Raw genomic sequence first — 19861 nt, forward strand, 5'->3', positions numbered from 1 at the left:
ATTAGTATGCTTTTCATGGCATTCTATAGCGCCTTTATACTCAAATTTTTAAGGCAATCTTTAGACAACATTCATAACAAGCTCAGGGCAACTTAGCCAATACCTTATCTAAGGCTAGTTTGTGCACTCCAATATAAGTCCTTAGAAGATAAAAGATGTTTGCAAGGATTATGTACTGCTTTAAAGAGTAGTTAAGAATTGGTGTTGATTAAAATGTTGGGTTTCAACACTTTTTAGGATGCGGCGAATGCGTCAATGGTAACAGCCCTTCCAGAAGCTATAAGAATTTCTTCATTTTCTGTTCACTGTAATTAAATACACTACACTGAACATAAAGGTTACAAAACTTGAGGCGAAAAAAATAATGACACCTCATTCGAATACATATGCTTAGGAATTTACAAGAAATGAACATGCAAATTTCTTTAGAATGGTCAGGGCTCATGGGTGTTCACCCTACTATGAAGCTCCAACATCTCTTGATGGTTCGGATCAACAGAAAGAGCAGCTCTGCAATCCCGGAGGGCACCCATGACATCACCGATGTGCTCATGGAATGCTGCTCGTAAGTGCAGCAAGTGGACATCAGCTTTGAATGCTATCGCTCTCGAGAGCTCTTCTATGGCTTCTTTCTCCTTGTGGCTGTCCATCAACACTGCACAAAACAACAAGAAAACCATTAGGAGAGATCTAGTTGTAGCATCTGATCACCACAGCATGCCCTCAATCCATTATCATCAATTCTGTGCCTCAGTTGGAGGTAATGACTCCTCGAGCAACTATTCAAATGAGATTTTAGTAAAGGATATCAGACCTTAGTATCTTACTATTGTTTATTGGAACTTATAAATTTATACTGTATAACAGATGACGGATCTGAAGGACAACCAGGGAAACTACTAAAGCACAGACATCTGTTTCAAACACTGAACCACAAAATAGGAAAAGGCAAATCGGAATAAAATAAGCGACAAGCCCCCAACAACACCCTACAGAATCCTTTATTGAGACACACAATCAGAGATTTTCCAACCCTAGAGTTCTATTATGCAGAAGTTCAAGTAAAATGTATTTTACCTGCAGCTCGATAACGGTATGGATACACTCGAAGTGGATCTAATCGGGTAACCATTTCCAGGTCTGCCTTGGTCAAGTCACGATCACAGTACTCTGACCTCTTTTCGTATGCAGATGCATTGTTCTGCGCCTTTTCAATTAGCTTAGTCATTTCTTCATATGCAGCAGTCTTGTCATTCTTGAGAAAATGAACTCGAGCAAGGCCTTGATGAGCTCTGGTATGACGGATCTTAAGGGCATTAACATAGCAGTCAGCTGCCAAGTCGTATTTTCCACAATCAACATAGACACTCCCAAGATTGTTCAGAGCCTGTCATGTTTGCATTTTATTAGCACGTACTAAACATGGGAAAATAATGACTCCACGTACTTAAAACAGTCTATCCTGTTTAACCAGGAATTGAGGAACAAAGGGAAGATAATCTAGGAGTAGCTTATGTACAATTCTGGAAGGACCATGAAATAAATACTATCTAACAGTAACTAACTAGCAACTGTGGCTAATTCATAGTACACTCAATTGCATCAATATTCTCAAGGATAAATCCAGTTGTTAGCTCAATCTTATGTAGTATTTCTGGCAAAGATAAAAAGACAAAGATGAGGTTACTAGTCCCAGAAGAAGGACAAAATTATGTTGAAGCTACAACCACCCACAAGCCATGGAGAGGGGCAGACATAAAAAGATTAACCACATTTGAAGAACAGAATGACAGCTTTCAATACCTCTAAGAAAACGTTTTAGATGAAGCCATGGTATCAAAATGCAATAAGAAAGGAATTTTGAGTGTATATCTATGCAAAGACCAATTTCGATTACAGTACTTATGTGTACATGCCTTCCCAATCAAATTGGAAATTGACAAAAAAAAAGAAGGGTGATGCCAAGAAAACCATACCTGACCTTTTCGCAGCCTATCTGAAGGGCACTTCAGAGCATCCTCAAGAAGTGTAATAACAGCTGAAGAACATGATGGATCCTGACTAGAGTCAGCCAATGCATAAGCTTTCAAGAAGAAAGCCTCAAATGATCTCTTGAGTTTTATCGACTCTTCTGCCTTGCGAAGCCCTTCCTCACAGTGTCCAGTGTCATACAATATCCAGCCTTCATAAACCAGACGCTCATCTTCACTTGAAGCATGTTGACGAGCCAACTGCAAACTTCTCATGGCTGCTTCAGGACAATTCAACCTGGTTGAGAACAGAATTAGATGCCTATAACAGCAAGCAGCATTCACGTATGTCCCATAATGTTAAACTTTCACCGTGTCCTAGTTTCCAAGTTTTAAAGTAAAGCAAGGCCATGTTTTTCCTAGTTTCCATATCATAAAGCATGTAATCTACAAATTTTAACTTTTCAATGCTTCAAAACTAGTGCAAATGAATGCCGCTTTAAAAAATCCTACAGCACTGTTAACACGATTATATAAACTGACCAAGACAAACCTAGTGCAAAAAATGCCCCTTTAAAGCTGGTCCATGAGATTTAAAGTCGGAACATGATAGAGCATACCTTAGGAGAAGTAATGATTGTCTGAAGTACAGGACACCTTTTGCTGCATCGGATTCAAGCATCTGATATATTACAGATAAGGATCCAATATCATCTACTGAAGACCACCGGTCATATAACTTCAACCAGCAGTCTGCAGTTGTCCACTTCTCGACGTGCTCACGCACCAACATACGAAGTTTGGTTGCTGCAACACGGCCTTCAAACATTCGATAGCCAGGAGAAAGAGTGAGAATGGCCTGAACATCACAAAAGGCTGCTTCGTAATTTTCTAGCGCTAGATAGAAGCAAAATCTGAGTTCCAAGCATTCTAAAGCTAGTTTAAAACCAAGAACACGATTTATTTCACCAATTGCAGCTTCAGCCTCTTGTCTCCTCATAAAGGTTGCGGCCCGATACATGTATGGATAAGTAAGTGTTGGGTCTAATTCTGTTGCTCTCTCAAGGTCATCCCACCTCTTATCTCCTTCATAATAGAGGGCCCTCTCCTGGTACATCCATCCTAAAGGAGTTGATGATAAAACTAAAGAATTAAGCTTCTCAAACGCCCAACTTTTCTTGCCCTTATTGTAACTTATTCTAGCCAGACCAGCAATTGAGTACGTGTGGCCTTCTTTAACGGCTTTCTGGAAAAGCTGTTCAGCTTCATCATATTCTTTCCGAAAAAGCCTCACGCAACCTAGCTGATGAAAAGCTATCATTCTTTGTCGATTATCCTTTGCGGATTGCACCAATCGTTCCAAGAATAACACAGATGTGTCAGACCTAGCATCAAGGCTCATGGAAACTTCACTTAATAAACAGAAGAGTGAAAATGAGGCTTGTCCAACCACAATAGACAACTGTTCCCTGTTAGCATTGCCTAAAATTTCCACAACCCTATCATCATTTAAACAATCGGGAAGGTCATGTAAAAAAGTTTGCAAGCATGAGGCTGCAAGTATTGGAGAATTCTCCTCAATTGCACATTCCAGAAGATCCACTGCATCCTGCCTGGAGGAAACAAGTGATGCAAGTTTTCGATCACATGTATCTTTCAAGCCCTCACAACAGAATTTGTTAGCAAAAATCAATATTTCTACAAGTAGTTCTGGAGAGACTTCATCTAAATTCCCAGCCTTGCTAAATGCACTGATGGCTTCCATACCCTTAGGTGATATATCATTCTCAGAGAAATCAATTTCCTGACAGTATGATTCAGTAAAGCAACCATTCAACATAGCACGAAATGGAGCTGAAAGACGAGCCATTTTTTGTCTGTCACAGTGTACTCTCTCATTCCCAATCCGAAAAACAACAGTCTCAGCACTTTCACTCCCACTGATGGACGCATCCTCAGAGGACCGTGAACCACAATCAACTTGAAGTTCAGAAGCCACATCAATCGGCCCAGTCTCTCTAGCACATTTACTACAAGAGCCAAGTAGATCAAAGATAATTTCCTCTCCTTTCTTCTCATACTTCAACCATGACCCAAATATAATCTTTTCATGAACACTACTAGCCTTAAGCCAGGCAGTCCTAAGACTTCTACGCATCAACTTAACCTCTCCTAATCCCTTAAACACCTGAAACTGTAGTAAATACAAATTTGACCTCTCATTCTTCGGACACGATTCGAGTTCTTCATGAATTTGAGCTAAAACTTGTACATAATCAAGAGGCTTAAAGTGCGGGACAATAGGTGGTTCAGGAACCTTGATAAGAGATCCACTACAAATACCAAATTACAACTATCAATCAACAAAACAATCAACAATCATCTAAAATAAATTCTAAAAATTCTTACAAAAATCAAGCAAAACTTAGAAATTACAACTTACATTGAGGTAGATGCTTGAGCAGCTGCTACCTTAGAAAATTTTCCTCTTTCAACTTGAAGCCATGACTGTGGATTTAGAACATTGAGATAATGTGTTTCTTTACAAGATTCAGAATTAAATAATGTCCTCATAGGACATAGAGCACGGAACAATTCCCAGATCTCCACAATGTTAAACCTCCCTCTTAGCTCTTCAGCCAGAGGAAGAATCTATTCTTTAGGGTTCTTATAAATCACAAATTATGACTACCAAAAAAAGGTGAAATTTTTACAGAAATTAACCAAATTTTGAACTAATTTACTCATAAATAGTGAAAAAATAAAAAGGGGGGACTTTTTTTGACAGAGTTTTACATACACTTTGCAATGAAAAAATACACTTTTATAAGCCCAGAAAACACCAAAAGAATCTCTACCAGAAGCCTAAATAAGAACAAATTAAACCAAACCCACTTCAAATAAATTAAAGCCAACCAATTTTTTTTTACCTAATCCAACAAAATGGAGGAGATAAACCCAGAAATCTCTTGTTTAGTTGCTGCATAAACAACCCAGAAATTAAAAATTGGAGTTTTAACAAGAAAAGAGAAGTAACCCCAGAAATTAATTAGCTTGAATTTAGAGAACCCAGTACAGAAAATGGGGAAATGAGCTTGTAGGCGTGAGATCAAAGTGAGAGAGAGAGAGAAAAGAGAATGAGAATCCAAAGGAAGAAATTTCCCACTTTTTTAATCTTCCCCTTTTTGTTTGTTGGTTGAATTGAAAAAAGTTTTAGCTTTATTAATTACAGTATAAAGTATAATATGTGTGTTTTTCCCTCCTTTATTTATTTCATTTTTTTTTTTTCCTTTGCTCATTTGCTCACTTTACCTTGCAAATTTGATTTCTTTCGTTGGGGAAACCCAGAAAAGATTTGCAGTTTACTGTTGTGTTTGGTCATACGGTATGACTCATACCTTAGACTAGGGGAATTATGTAATTTATTAAAATAGGGGTACTCGTTACTCGTATACTCGATAGATAATCATACATTATGCAAAGTACTGGACAATAATGTATACAAGATTTATTTTTGATGTAAACTCCATATTATATTAACTCGGCTGATTAAAATTAATGACATGTGATAGAGTGATATGTAAGGAGTTCGATGTCAAGAGATTTATTTAAATTAGTTGGCATAAAGACATTTACAAGATAACCAAAAAAAATACGTGGTACGTAAAATTTAAGAAAAAGAAGTTCATGCAATTATTAAAACTATGATTAATTAATGCGATTATTATATTTGTTGGGTGAGAATGCAACGAGCAATAAACATTAAAGATGTGATGCCGTGGTGTTTGATTAGCGTGAGGTGGGTAAGGGTAAAACGACGACGTTTTTGCATGTGGAACAGCAAGGATGGTGGACCCCACTCACATAACAAAGATGAAATGGTGTTAGTGGGCCACCTTGACTTTGATGATTGTTGGTTTAAAACATAATAATGGCAGATAAAAAGAAAATAAATAAATAAAATTAATAAAGTAAATTATTTAATTAATTATAATGATAATACAGAGTGGAATCTATTCTCACATGTGTATGATTCCCATAGATGAACAAGAAAAGATGGTGATGTGAGTTAGCCGAATGTCATCTTCAATCAATTTCTTATACTCTACATTTTTGTGATGCAAAGTAGTAATGTGAAATTTTTAATTTCTTATTTTAGAGGAAAAATACAAATAGTAGAAACTTTGTCTTGTATGTTCTTGCCTTTGGTGCAACTAATCTTAATTTTCTTGTATATCTATGATTTAAGTTATTGATTATTTGATTGTACTTATCTTAATATAGGATAGTGGCTACTCTCAATTTGCATACTTTAATTGAGTAGGTTGATTGGATTGGAATAAGGTTTACTTTAGTGTGTAGGTTTTTGCTCTAATTGATGTGATCATTTTTTTTATTTAGCTTGCCATTGGAGTAGCTTGAAACATTTGTTAAGTTTATTAATATATCATTAATGCACTCTTAGTATAAGTTTTGCCTATTTAAGTCAAATGAACAAATTTTACAACGGTGCATTAGTTGAATGAATTGAGAGTTTGAAACCAAGTTTTTTTTTTTTTCTTTTTTTTTTTTTTTTTTTTTTTTTTTGGTTTTTGTACTCTCTGCGATTTGGTAGTGGAGGTTTATTTTTCATTTGCTTTATTTAAACCGGGCTTGTCTCTTAAAAGGGGCTAAGTCACTGGGCCCATAGACTGGTCAGCATAACGCACACAACCCAACAAAATCATTTGGTGCATGAACAAAAAGCCCAACCATTAATATAGCCGTTGGAGGCTTTTTTCAAACGGTGTTTTTGTGCCGTTGGAGAAATTTTGTTCATCTTAAGTTTGACTATATACTACTTCCTCCGTTTTTGTAATATTGCAATAACTGAACTTTTGCATTATTTATCATGCTTGTTTGACCACGTATTATGATTTATATATTAAGTAAAATATATTCATATGAGATCTTGTTAGATTCGTCTCGTAAAATACTTACACAATATCAACTTTTTTTATAAGTTTTACTCTTATATAATTATACATATTTAACATATAAAATGTGTTTTAGGATGCGTAATTTTATTCTTGTTGCAATATTTATAAAACGGAGGAAGTACATACTTATATATAGGGGACCTCAACGACTCAAACTCACATTCTAACCAATTTTGAATTATATTAAGAGAAAGGACTATTTGACTAATGGTATACTTGCAGAATGTTAGTCAATTACTTGGTGCATTCAATGTAGTAAATAAATAGAAAAGTAATTTTAACCTTTTTACATATTATTAAATTACAATAATATACGAAAATATGACTATAAAAATAAAATACTACGACCTATATTTATATTTATATTTTCCGTCTTCACAAGAAAAGTCAAAAGTATCGTATCAATAACCAAACAATGTTAATCATAACACTATGAATATTGATGTGATATTTATTTTTTACACAATTATGACAATCATATATGATTGTATCAATATAAATTCTACTCTTGTCAAAAAAAAATATAAAATAAAATAAAATAATACATATATATATATATATATATATATATATATATATACTCCCTCCAATTTTTATTAAATGCAACTTTGGGGCTATATGCGGTTCACGAGCTAAAAGTTAAGGGGTATATGAAAGTGAGGTTAATTAAAGGTGATTAAAGTTTTTGGAGAGAGAAAGTGTGGCCCACCCTTAGGAAAATCCTTGGATTATTGCTGAACTTTTCCCCCCCCCCCCCCCCAATTGTTTTCCCCCCAAAATTTTCCCCAAAATTTCAGATGGCTGAAATTTTTGGGAAATTTAAATTCCCTCCAAAAATTTTCCATACAAAACACCAAATATTCTGAAATTGAAGCATATAAATAGCCATTGTACTTCATATTTATGAGGCCTCATAAATTAGACCTCCTCCAAAAGAGAGAATTCAATGTTGTCAATTCAAAAAATTAAACATTCATCCAACTGAAATTACCCTAGTTTAGTGATTAATTACAGAAATTTAAGCCCAATATATACCCAAAAAATTCCTTAATCTAAAATTAATAGCCCAACTAAGACCCTAAGCCCTTCAAAGGCAGCTGCTTCTTCTTCGCCCTTCATCTTCTTCTCAAAATCAGAGCAGCCGCCATAACTTCAAAAAACTGAGGCTAAGCAAACAAAACACGTTAGTCAACCATGGCAGAATTTGGTTCTATGTACTTTGATGTTGATCAGATTCTCACAGAAGAAGTGGCAGAATTGTACTATGATTATGCAGAGGATATGCAAGACCTAGGTATGGATTACTACGACTCGTAAGATGAAATAATGCAAGGCACAGAAGGAGAAGACCAAGGGCAGCAGAACACAAAAGGAGAAGATGGGGCAGGGGACCAGCAAATGGAACAACCCACTGACAATGGGACTCAACACATTCAACGAAAAAACCTGACAATGAAACAAAGAAGGGAAGTAGTGGACTCAATGTTGGTAAACATGCATCAAGGTAACTTACCAAGAGGTCACTTAAAGCACTTATCAGTGAATTTCAATGTGCATAAATCAACCATCACAAGAATATTTTCAGACGTAAAAAAACAGATGGCACAGGGCAATTTGGTTGATGTCAGGACCAAGAAGTTGAGCAGAGTTGGCAGAAAGGCAAAGCAATTTTCTGATGCATTCCTGCAGTCAGTGCCTTTGCATTTAAGGCAGACAGAAAGGAGTTATGCAGCAGGATTACATATATCCCAGTCAACCTTCCACAAGTTGAAGAAAAGGGAAGGTTAAGAACACACACAAGTACCAACAAGCCAGCACTGACCTCAGACCACAAGATAGCAAGGCTGAAATGGATTTTTATCATACATAAATCCATTGGCAAGTAATGAGGACCCAACATTTGTGGATATGAACCATGTCATACACATAGATGAAAAATGGTTCTATCTAAACCCAGACAAGAGGAGGTTTTACCTCCTATCTAGTGAGGAAGATCCTTATAGGCCTTTACAATCCAAAAGATTCAAGCTCAAAGTAATGTTTATGGGCTTAATTGGGAAGCCTTTGTATGACACAGATGGGGGACTACTCCATGATGGGAAATATGGAGTGTTCCCATTCACAGTGAAACAACTAGCCAATAAATCAAGTAAAAACAGAGTAGCAGGAACATGGGAAACAAAGGCAATACAGAATGTGAACAGAGAAGTCATCAGGGACATGTTGGTGACCCATGTCATTCCATCAATTATTTCAAAGTGGCCTCACAGTCAGCCAAAAAACATTTTGATCCAATGGGACAATGCAAGGCCTCACCAAGTTCCTACAGATGCAGAGTTTATGGCAGCAACTACAGCTCATGGATTTAACATTAATTTTGTATTCCAACCAGCACAATCACCAGATTTGAATGTGCTTGAATTAGGGTTGTTTAGGTCCATTCAATCATTGCAATATCAGTCTTTTCCTAACAACCTAGATGAGTTAGTTACAAGAGTGCAAGAATCTTATGAGGCATTCAATCCCCAAGTCAACAAGTATATTTGGCTAACTTTGCAAAAGTGCACGATTGAGATCCTCAAAGTACAAGGTGGGAACAAGTACAAACTCCCCCACATGAACAAGAAAAAACTGGAAAACCTTAGACAGTTACCAAATCAAGTAGCAGTGCAGAAAGAAATTGTGTTGGAGGCAGTAGAGTACCTAGACACTATGTTTAGGCCAGTGAATGAGGGGACTGATCAAGGAACATAAGATGGGGAGGTAGATGCAGATTGAGGGACTCATCACATCAAAGTACAAACACATGGACTGCCACACATAACCACTTACAGTTGGTATGGTCATTTTGTTTTTAACATGTTCTATTTTTTGGGTGGTTATGTGTATTTTGTTGCATTATTTTTTCAAACATGTAAGGCAGTCTAATGTAAAGTCATTTTGTAACCTCATGTTACATTGAATAGAAATGGTTCTTTGTCTGAGTTTATGTGGCCATTGCAATCCATCAGAAGGTTTTTTTTTTTTTTTTTTTTCCAATAAAACACCAACCCACATGGTTACCTCAACAACAAAGGCATGAACCACATAGTTGGAGCAAGACACATGTGGGTTGTGAAGGTCAACAGAGTCCCTTCCTCATTTGGATTTGGGCAGAGTACATAACACAGACAACTAGGGGACTTCATACAAGTAATGCTACCACATAAGGGATTGTCATGTGTTCTCTACTAATTTGATCATTGAGAACACTTCAAGGTATGACCAGGGGACTTTTAACAATTGTATTCACACATTAGCCTCATCATTCATCAACCAAACATCCATATGCACCAAATGCCATATACCATCAACTAAACAACGGTTACAATTTAATCCACATCACCAACTACACCCCAGCTGGAAACAACAATCAAGCCAACATTGATCAACAACACCAACTACATCAGGCCATGATTTCACAAATAATCAACCAAGCCTACATGCATCATTAGTAAAGCATAAAACAGAGTAGGAATTGACAAATAACCAAGCAACACAACGTGCATCCAGATTTAGTCACAAAATCCCACAACACTAACCAAATACCATGGACAATCAACAGAAAATTGACAAAATTAGATAAAAGGGACTTTTTTTTTCAAAAAAAAAATTAAAGGTAGGTAGGGTTAGGAGTCGTTACACAAGGGTCACTGGGAGGGTTGAACCCTAGGGTTCATCCGCCTCGCAGAGGGCTTCTTGACAGAAGGGCCGTCACCCTCCTCATCCTCCTCATCAGAAGAGAGCAGTACCACCTCCTTGTCAGGCAAACCCCTCCAACGCCTCCTAGCCACCAACGCCGCCTTCCATTTTGTCCTAATCTTCGGCGGCGGCCTGGAAGGGTTAGATCTGGGCTTGGAGGTCGGCACATCACTTCCCTCACTACTTTCGCATTCCACATCTACACAAACAGGACTGAAATCAAGCTTTTTTTTCCCCTGGGACTCACCACTTCCCTCACCATCAGCCTTTTGTTTTTTCTCTTCATCATCCATACGTTGCAGAACTTCGCCCAACCCTGGAAGGTACTGGGAGAACAGCAACTCCTCCTATCCTTATGATGGTACAGACGACGAGGGAAAGAATCTCCCCTTTGGATATCAAGAATAAGTTTCTTGATGAACGTTCCTTCGCTGTTGTCATCCGTTGCTATGTAGGTGTCGATGAGTGGATCTACGTCTACCATTGTAGTGGGGGACTCAAGTTTTATAAGTTTTGAGGAGTGAAGGTGAGAATGGAGGAGGTAGAATGGAGAAAGTGACAGACGCGAAGGAGCGAATATGAGGAAGACGAAGAACCAGATCTAGGGTTCTTCAGAGAACTCTAGAAATACAAATACCCAAACTACTTCACTTAAATGTGGGTAGTTGGGGATTTTGGAGATTGGTGTTGTTTGGGGAAATTTATTGGACGGAATAATTAGATTAGTGTATTTGGGATGTTTTGAGTAAATGGGGGATTAAGGTTAATAAGGGGTAAAATTAAAAAAATTACAAATTATAAGGGTAAAATAGTAATTTTAAGGGTTTTTGTTTACCCAAAATAGAAATAAAATAGAAAGTTGCATTTAATTTGAATCAGACTAAAATAGCAAAAGTTGCAATTAATAAAAATCGGAGGGAGTATATATATTCTACTCATATTGTCTATCATGTTGTTTATCTTGTCAATATTATTCTTAATACATACATAGCAGAATATATGGAATCAAACATCTTAAAACTTATATTTTTTATTTTTTTATTTTATAAAACGTGAGTACGAACTCTCTTAAGTAGACATCAAGTTCTGCACTCAACCAACACAAAATCGAAAATATCATCACATTATTTGAACTTATTTTCAATTTGCCATAAAAGTGATAAAGCATACGTATATACTGTCACAAGTCAATTTCACAACTAAATAAAGTATCACTACCTCCACATCTAGTTTAACAAATCACTACTATTTATTGTCTATGCAAGTTTAATACGAAGTACATTACTATATATGCTGCCTAGCCGCGGTAGATGTGAATCAACAAGTGTTTTGGCCTTAATTAAGACCTCAAAGTTTTATTGCTATTTGCTAATATAATTAAGTGTATTGATATCGTAACACAATAATGTATACTCTCTAATACAGTATATCATGCATGAAGTATACTCCATATAAAAGAGATATACATATACTTGTATTAAGTTTATTAATCTTATTTGAAATACATAATTTTATATCGGCTGTTTTACGAAGCCTATGTTGATATAAAATGATATGAGATGAGAAGTGTTTCTATTTTCTCCTCCCATTTTATTACACACTACATGCATACATAAAATGAAAATAACAACACCAAATAAACATGCACGTAAATAAATTACGTACATACTTGACACATCCTTTTAGCTTATTCATCATGAGTTTCTTGATAAATTTGTGTTCACAAATTTATCAAATTAAACGTAGTATTTGATGGAAGGACTGTATTTTTCAATTTGATCCCAATACCTTGACCAAAGCATCACACCTCCATACTTGGGAGATTTCTTAATAACAGGAAGCACTTGTGACTTTAGTACATCTACCGGAATAAACCCGGTGTTGGCGGCTTTGGGAGACGCAGGCAAGCCTAAGAACACATTTCTTGCTTTGATTGATGTCCAATAATTCCATGTCTTAAAGAAGTTTTTCTTATTCCATGCAGTGTACTCACATGATAAAGGATTGTTAAAGAATCGAACCCAAACGTAGTCGAAAAGGCCAGTGTTTAGGGCAGCATTTAGATGCTTGTCTGGCAAGAGGCATTGAGGAGCTGCACTTAGGTACACCTTTCTTGGAGATTTTGTATTGTAGGCAGCCAAGTAACGCGCCAATAGGTCATAAAGGACTAAAGGGGTATATGTAATATGTAACATTTGATGTATGTAAACTACTATTATGTGAAGTAAAGTATTTGAGTTGTATGTAATAGATTGTATGATTTTTTTTTTTTTTTTTTTTTTTTTTTTACACGGTAAGATACGGGGGTGGCCCTCCACTCCTTGATCCTCTAATAAATTGTACGAATTAGTTGTAATAAAAAAAATAAAAAATAAAAACAAAACAAAATAGTTTTAAAAGTCGTAATTGATTCAATTCAGTAAAAAAAAAAAAAAAAAGTTATAATTCCTTACTATGATTCTTACTTTGTTGATCCACTTTGCATATAAAAGTCGATCCCATCAAGCACAACATTATCAAATGGTCGTGTACGAGAGTAGCCTCCCAAGAAATTGTTCCACAAATAACTTGCTAGGTCTTTAGCTTCCTAGGGAGAGTTCAAGGTGTAATCCGCGCCATTACCACCTATTGAGAGTAAAACCTTTACCCCAATCGATTGACAATACTTGATTTCGTTACTTAGGAATCTGGAACCACCTGTTGATGGATTGCAATGTGTAGCAAGATCTAGCATAGGAGTTCTACCTTTGCCAAACTTACTAAGAAAGGCTATGTTAACATGTGAATATAACTTGGTCGAGCATGCTTGGCTGAGAGTACTCTCACGACCTTGGCCCCAATAGATCGGAATGCTACCCCCAAAGGCGGCATCAATTGCTAGGACTAGGACAAGGAAAGAAACAAACATGATTTTTGTAGTACTCATTTTGCGTATGTGAATTTTTTTTCGTAATATATATGTATATTTCTGTGTCTTGGTACATTTTAAGCTCAATAAGCGATCATATTTATAGAGTTCAAGAATTATGATCGATTAATGGCTTTGTACTCTAAGCAAGCTAAGACACATAAATTATACCAGTATTAAACGATGTGCAATTATACATAGCTTGTAATAAAACACACAGCTACATATTGAAATTTTAGTACTTTGTATGTACATAGACTGAGAAAGGCCAGTACATGAAATCTATGGCTGTAGTTCAAATGTACGGATATTTCATAACCATGCATTTTCAAATACAGCAGCAAATTAAACTGGTTGTGATTGTTAAACTATTCATGTCTTTCCGAAATTTGAATTCAATAATCAATAGCTATAGGCTACTTATTAGCTAGGCTATTAGCTGAAGTATAATTTTTTGATAATACTAGTAGCTATTACAGCTTATATAAATACCAAATATACGGTATATATTTAGCGAGCTTTAGTAATCTACTTTATTTGATCTGTATGTTTACTGTTTTGAAAAGAGATGATTGTGTTGTACATGTTGGGCCAATTATAATACAAGTAAGAGTTTTTCACCTTACATAATTAGGTCCTAATAAAGTAGTAAAGATGGCATTAGATCGTGTCGAGCCATGCCACGTGTATAAGATCAGGATTTTGTTGGCTATACCCAACTTACTAGTCACATGTTGTGTCATCCGATTTCTAGCTAGGATAAAGTTTAATTTTTACATGTTTTATCACGTCAGAGCTTTCTTTTCAACAAAAAGAAAGCTGATTTTGATACATCTATTATTATATTGATATTGGCACACCTTCATGTGAGAGAGGTATAGAAAAATGTGCTTTCACAATGGGTGTGCCTAAATCACTTTTTGGTGTGCTAAAATCATTTCCCCTATATCTAATATCACAAAAAAGTCTTAGGAACAAATTGGATCAGAATCTAATGATGGTCCATGCTAATTAACTCGCATTCAAGAGAATACCTAAATAAATGTACACCGGCCACACTGACCAGCAGATCGCCTCTCAACTCCAAACTCTACGGGCTACGTCCTACGGGTGTATGGTAAATATACTTAAAAACCGATATCGTCCAATTGTGTGCGTTGCACATAAACAAGGTTTAATCTATGTGCTATGGATGGCTATAAAAATGATATATGTATGATATAATAGCTTAATACTCCCAGGCTCCCAGCAAAGTAAGTTGAAAAGATTAAAATTCAATGTATAGGTGATAGATTTGAACATGTAAAGTTGTAATCTTGTACTTGTAATAAACTAGTCGTATTATTTATGACCTCCGATGACCAGCTACTTGATTTTGGATTGATGACTCATGTAATCATGTGCACACTTCTTGCCTACTCGTATATTATTGAATATGAAATATTAATTTATTAATTATATCCAACTTTTAAAGTCTTAATTTATAAGTATTTTTCTTTATAACACTGACAATATTACATTCATAATCGATAATTGTAGAGAATTTAAAGATTAAAAGGTGTAACTAAAAACCCTGTTTGATTTGATGTAAAACATTTTTAATAAAATTGTAAAGGCATATTTTCAAGCGGGGTCAAAACCAAGAAACACTAACATAAAACAAAGATCAAAATCTCAACCTCCTTTGGTTTCCATGTTCTCCTTCTTCCTTCATTCAGCTAATCTTATTGTTAGGACTGTCAGCTTCCAACTTCAAAGACATTCTACAACTGAATTAACTTTTCAAGTTGCAGAATTTTTTTTTGATTCTTTAGAAAAATAAAGGTGTTTCCCCATACTCTTAGATAAAGCAAGGAATTTCTAGTATTTATACAAACATTATTAGATAATTAAATGTTCGATCAGGTAATTATTTAGGTAGTGGTTAATGGTAATGGTGGTGGTAAGACTGGTAACGTTTGGACATCATTAAAAAAATAAACATAGTCCTCCCATATTTTTTTAAATGCATCATTTGCATTTATATGGAGTTTTAGGAGTATTTATATGCTCTAAGCCTCTAATTTTATATTGTGTAAGTTATGTAAGTGATGGTTAATTTATTTTGATAAAAGTACATTACGGATCATGAAAGAGATAGTATGTGAAATTGGAGTCTTTTAATCATTTAATTAAGTAGCTAGGGAACATGAAAAATAGAGAAATGATAAAATATTTTGTACTCGTATGAGGTTTTAGAGAAGCGAGAAATAATACAATATAATGTAAAGCTACAAAATATAAAAGTGTTGCTTTCAAAAAAAAAAAAAGAAAAAGAAAAAAAAAAGGTGATGCATTAAAAAAAATATATAGGGAGTATTATCAGTTCAAAGGTATAATACCAAATAACGTCTATTAAATTATACTCGTACTTTATATTACCATTTAAAAACATATACGTTAAAAGAATTTATTTCCTTTCCTTTCTCTCCTCCTCTCTTTTAGGGTTTCTCCAAATTATTGGCTGTTTAGGCCGAAAATAGTCTAATTTCACTATTTTCGACCCTTTTCCCTAAGTTTTCTTTAGTTTTGCAATTTAGTTTTCAATAATTCTACAAGAGTAGTGTAGATATTCGTCTCCCTATGGTGGAGTCGTTAGTTTTTGTTAGTTTTGTTGTTTGTTTTTGTTTAGGGTTTTTTTTTGTGTGTGTGTGTTAGGGTTTATTAAAAAGGTAATCATTTTTTGCCCAATTATCAGTTCGTTGGTAAAGAGTCGTCCGGAATCGCAACGGTTGTCAAATCTTTAGAGGCGTTCAAGTGAATCAGATGAAAATTATCCTTATGGCTACAACAAATCGTTAGACTGTCTCTCCGAAAAGGCCGTATATTCCAGCGATGTCTGCGATAAATGTACCACAGTGCAAGATACATTCAACGATCGTAACTTTGATTAAGGAAACCATTATTTGATTCAATTTTATGTATTTGTTGATTTAGATTTCATTTGTAGATGGCGTATGACTTTTGATAATGAATTGATTTGTTTAAAAAAAAAATTTCAAAAAGATTAAAAAACGTATACGAAATACATAACTTATTGTATTTTTATACTCCAATAATTATTTTGTCAAATATTAATACTATCAACAACTAGTTTAATAGCTACTGAGTGAATATCACAGCCACACGCTGCTCAACCGTTTAAGGTACCTTTAACATGTCCACTCTCAAACAATGATGTACCATGTCGTATAAATACAACAATCCAATTTTGCAATTTGCAATAATGTTTGGATATTGGATTTAGCTTTTAGCCATCTTCCAAGTTCCAACCTTTGAAAGAAAATCCTAGAATTTCATTTTTAATTCCATTTTATCTTGACTTCAATTTTTAATTTTATTTCTAAAACGCACATTTTCCAGAATCTTCCACCTCATGATCCTCTCTCCCTAATCACCGCCTTCACAAGAACGGTAGAAGTTGAAGACTTCTCAAGAACTTTCGTTTCACTTTCTCTCTCCTTAAAACGCACCAAATTCTCTCTAATTTTACAGAAAACCCAAACCCAAGTACCCAGGAAAGCCCAGAACCCCTGATTTTCTCTCTCATCTAAATCTAAAGCAAGCAAGAAGTTAGAAATCATGTGGCAACCTAGGAAAAATGATCTTGAAGGAGGATCACAACAACTTTACCCTGTGATGCTTGAAGACCCAACGCTTCGATGGAGTTTTATTCGAAAAGTTTACTCAATCATCGCAGTTCAATTGCTTGCTACCGTTGTTGTTGGTGCTATTGTTGTTTCGTATAAACCAATTGCTCATTTCTTTACTTCTAGTAGTGGTGGTCTCGCTTGTTATATCATTCTCATCATCACCCCTTTTATTGGTAATTTTTGTTCTCCCTTTTAATAATTTTCCGAGTTATTTGTGATTTTTTTTGTTGGAATCTGATTGTATTGTTGGTGAATTGAACTGGGTATTTGTTTGAGATTCTGGGGTTCGTTTGATTTTTTTTTTTTTGTTGGGGGATTGAATTGGGTTAATTGCTGTTAATTTTTCGTATGGTTTTGGTTGACTTATTAAAGAAGTTAAATGGAATTGGCATTGGCATCGGCATCATTTCTTATATTTCGTTGGAATGCTAGACTAATTGTTGGATAATAATTCGTGGGTTGATTAGCATTTTTAGTAATTTTGTTGCAGATGAATTGGGTGGGGAATTGTATGACAATTGATGTATTTTATGTTTCTCTAAGTTGGAAATGTGCTTATTTTGATGATTTTGCTAAATGATTGCTTATTTTAGTTGATATATTGTGAATTTTAGTTGATGGTTTGGCTGGGAATGCGGTTATTATGATGATTTTATCAATTAATTACTCATTTTATTGTTGAAGAACTGTTTAGAATGTTAGACTTTCACGGTGTGGCTAATTTTGTGTGATTATTGTGTTGTAGTGCTATGTCCATTGTACTACTATCATCAAAGTCATCCGGTGAATTATCTGCTGCTTGGGATCTTCACTATCTCACTTGCCTTTTCCATTGGCCTGACATGTGCATTCACTAGTGGTAAGTTCTCCTTGCTCGTTTTGTTTATTGTTTCGTATAGTTTCATTTATAATAGTTTTCGTTCTGCCATTGATGAGAAATGAACTTTGATTGAAACGAAATTGACAATATTTCCCCCTTGATGTTATGTGGTTTTTTCTGATCGAAGTTGCCTTTGTTTGAGTATCTTTAGTAGGTTAAGTTTGTGGTAATCATGGATGACTTTCTTGCAAGCAACCATTATTAATTATTCTTTGCTGTCTTGATAATTCAATGTACCCCGTTGCACAGTTTTGAGAATCTGATACTGGGATTTGGGAAAAGTAAATGTGAAATTTTCAATTAGATGAACATGTAGACAGCATATATACCCTCACATTGCTACTTACTACTGTCCAAGTGAATAGCTTAGTGTACAAACCTAACTTGCTGGTACTATAACATGTAAACCGATGTTTTGGCATGGTATCTTAGTAATGCTTACACTGTAAAGTACAGCATGTGTGGTTCTGGTCTACATTGAAAGAAGTGATGACATAAAAAATATAGGAGGTTTCCATGGGACAGAGTTTAATGCTGAAGACTGTGAATGAATGTGCTAGCTGCCAACCTTTTTACCAGACTTATGTTTGTCGCCGTTTTGTCTAAGTTATTGTCTTTCTTATCTAAATTCAATTTGGCAATCTGTTCTGGTTGTGGCGAACTTACCTTCTGAATAGGTTATTGCATGATGTAAGAAACTAGCTTAATTTGGCACGTTTGCACTCACTGAGTCACTGACACTTTTAAAATGGACAGGGAAAGTTATTTTGGAGTCTGTGATTTTGACGACTGCAGTGGTTCTAAGTCTCACTGCGTACACATTCTGGGCGGCAAAGAGAGGCCATGACTTCAATTTCCTTGGTCCCTTCTTGTTCGGGGCTTTGATTGTGCTGATCATATTCTCTTTAATACAGGTAGAGTGCCTTTCAGCTGCTCCTCTTCTTCTTCTTCTTTTATTTTTTTATTTTTTTTATTTAAAAAAAATCTTTCCAATGTTTGTTTGTTCAACATTCTGAAAATGCTAAATTCTATATTTACAGATATTCTTTCCATTGGGCAAGATTGGTGTGATGATCTATGGTTGTGTGGCATCCATCATCTTCTGTGGCTACATCGTTTATGACACAGACAACCTCATCAAGCGATACACCTATGATGAGTATATATGGGCTGCTGTGGCATTGTATCTTGATATTATCAACCTCTTCCTTTCTCTGCTAACAGTTTTCAGAGCTGCTGACAGTTAGGCGAGAGGAACTTCAAACTTTTGCCATTGTGTCCATAATCAAAACCATGTTAAGAAAAAAAAAAAAAAAAAAAAAATTTGTTAACCACTTTATAAGTACATAGATATTTTGTTATTCTAGCAGGAGAAAAATTGTACACGAATTTCTTTTCCAATTTATACTGTTTTCATTTTAGCCCGGGTTGTATGAAATGCATTTAATTGTGAAGCAAGGTCATCTTTTGCCTTTTTGATGCATTGTGTTAACCTTTAGGCCTTTCTTACAAAGGAAAGGGCATTAATAAAGGATGTATTTTGTCGATGTCGATGTCGATAATGCCAGATTTGGTAGATGGTGTCACTGAAAGGGAAAGGCTGTTAAACAATTGCTAGCAGCCTATCACCGAGTGATTTTTTATGCTTTTACTCAAACAAAAGGACTGCAGAAGTTTCCTTCCAGCTAACC

At 35.3% G+C, this 19861-nt stretch overlaps 3 protein-coding genes and 1 pseudogene across 4 annotated transcripts; 2 read left to right on the forward strand and 2 right to left on the reverse strand.

The window, feature by feature from the left end:
- Nucleotides 1–252: 252 nt before the first annotated feature.
- LOC110734450 (ETO1-like protein 1) lies at nt 253–5359 on the reverse strand. 2 transcript variants are annotated; one of them, XM_021914604.1, is made up of 5 exons: nt 4414–5355; nt 2591–4303; nt 1977–2268; nt 1078–1387; nt 253–655 (listed from the first exon to the last, which is right to left on the reverse strand). In XM_021914604.1, the coding sequence occupies exons 1-5, from the start codon at nt 4542–4544 to the stop codon at nt 435–437; spliced, it is 2667 nt and encodes an 888-aa protein (XP_021770296.1). In that variant the 5' UTR covers nt 4545–5355; the 3' UTR covers nt 253–434. The 2 variants fall into 2 exon arrangements, with proteins under 2 accessions (XP_021770296.1, XP_021770297.1); XM_021914605.1 differs by lacking the exon at nt 253–655 and having other exon boundaries at nt 1218–1387; nt 1982–2268; nt 4414–5359.
- A 3498-nt stretch (nt 5360–8857) lies between these two features.
- On the forward strand, nt 8858–9703 carry LOC110734628. The gene has a single exon (XM_021914786.1). The coding sequence runs from the start codon at nt 8858–8860 to the stop codon at nt 9701–9703; it is 846 nt and encodes a 281-aa protein (XP_021770478.1).
- Nucleotides 9704–12426: 2723 nt separating this feature from the next.
- On the reverse strand, nt 12427–13616 carry LOC110734629 (annotated as a pseudogene).
- A 3227-nt stretch (nt 13617–16843) lies between these two features.
- LOC110734453 (BI1-like protein) lies at nt 16844–19717 on the forward strand. Its single transcript, XM_021914608.1, has 4 exons — nt 16844–17463; nt 18036–18149; nt 18927–19084; nt 19211–19717. Exons 1-4 carry the CDS (start codon nt 17220–17222, stop codon nt 19415–19417), a joined length of 723 nt encoding a protein of 240 aa, XP_021770300.1. The 5' UTR covers nt 16844–17219; the 3' UTR covers nt 19418–19717.
- The last annotated feature ends 144 nt before the right edge of the window (nt 19718–19861 follow it).

This window comes from Chenopodium quinoa, unplaced genomic scaffold, assembly GCF_001683475.1.
Source record: "Chenopodium quinoa cultivar QQ74 unplaced genomic scaffold, ASM168347v1, whole genome shotgun sequence".
NCBI lineage: Eukaryota > Viridiplantae > Streptophyta > Magnoliopsida > Caryophyllales > Amaranthaceae > Chenopodium > Chenopodium quinoa.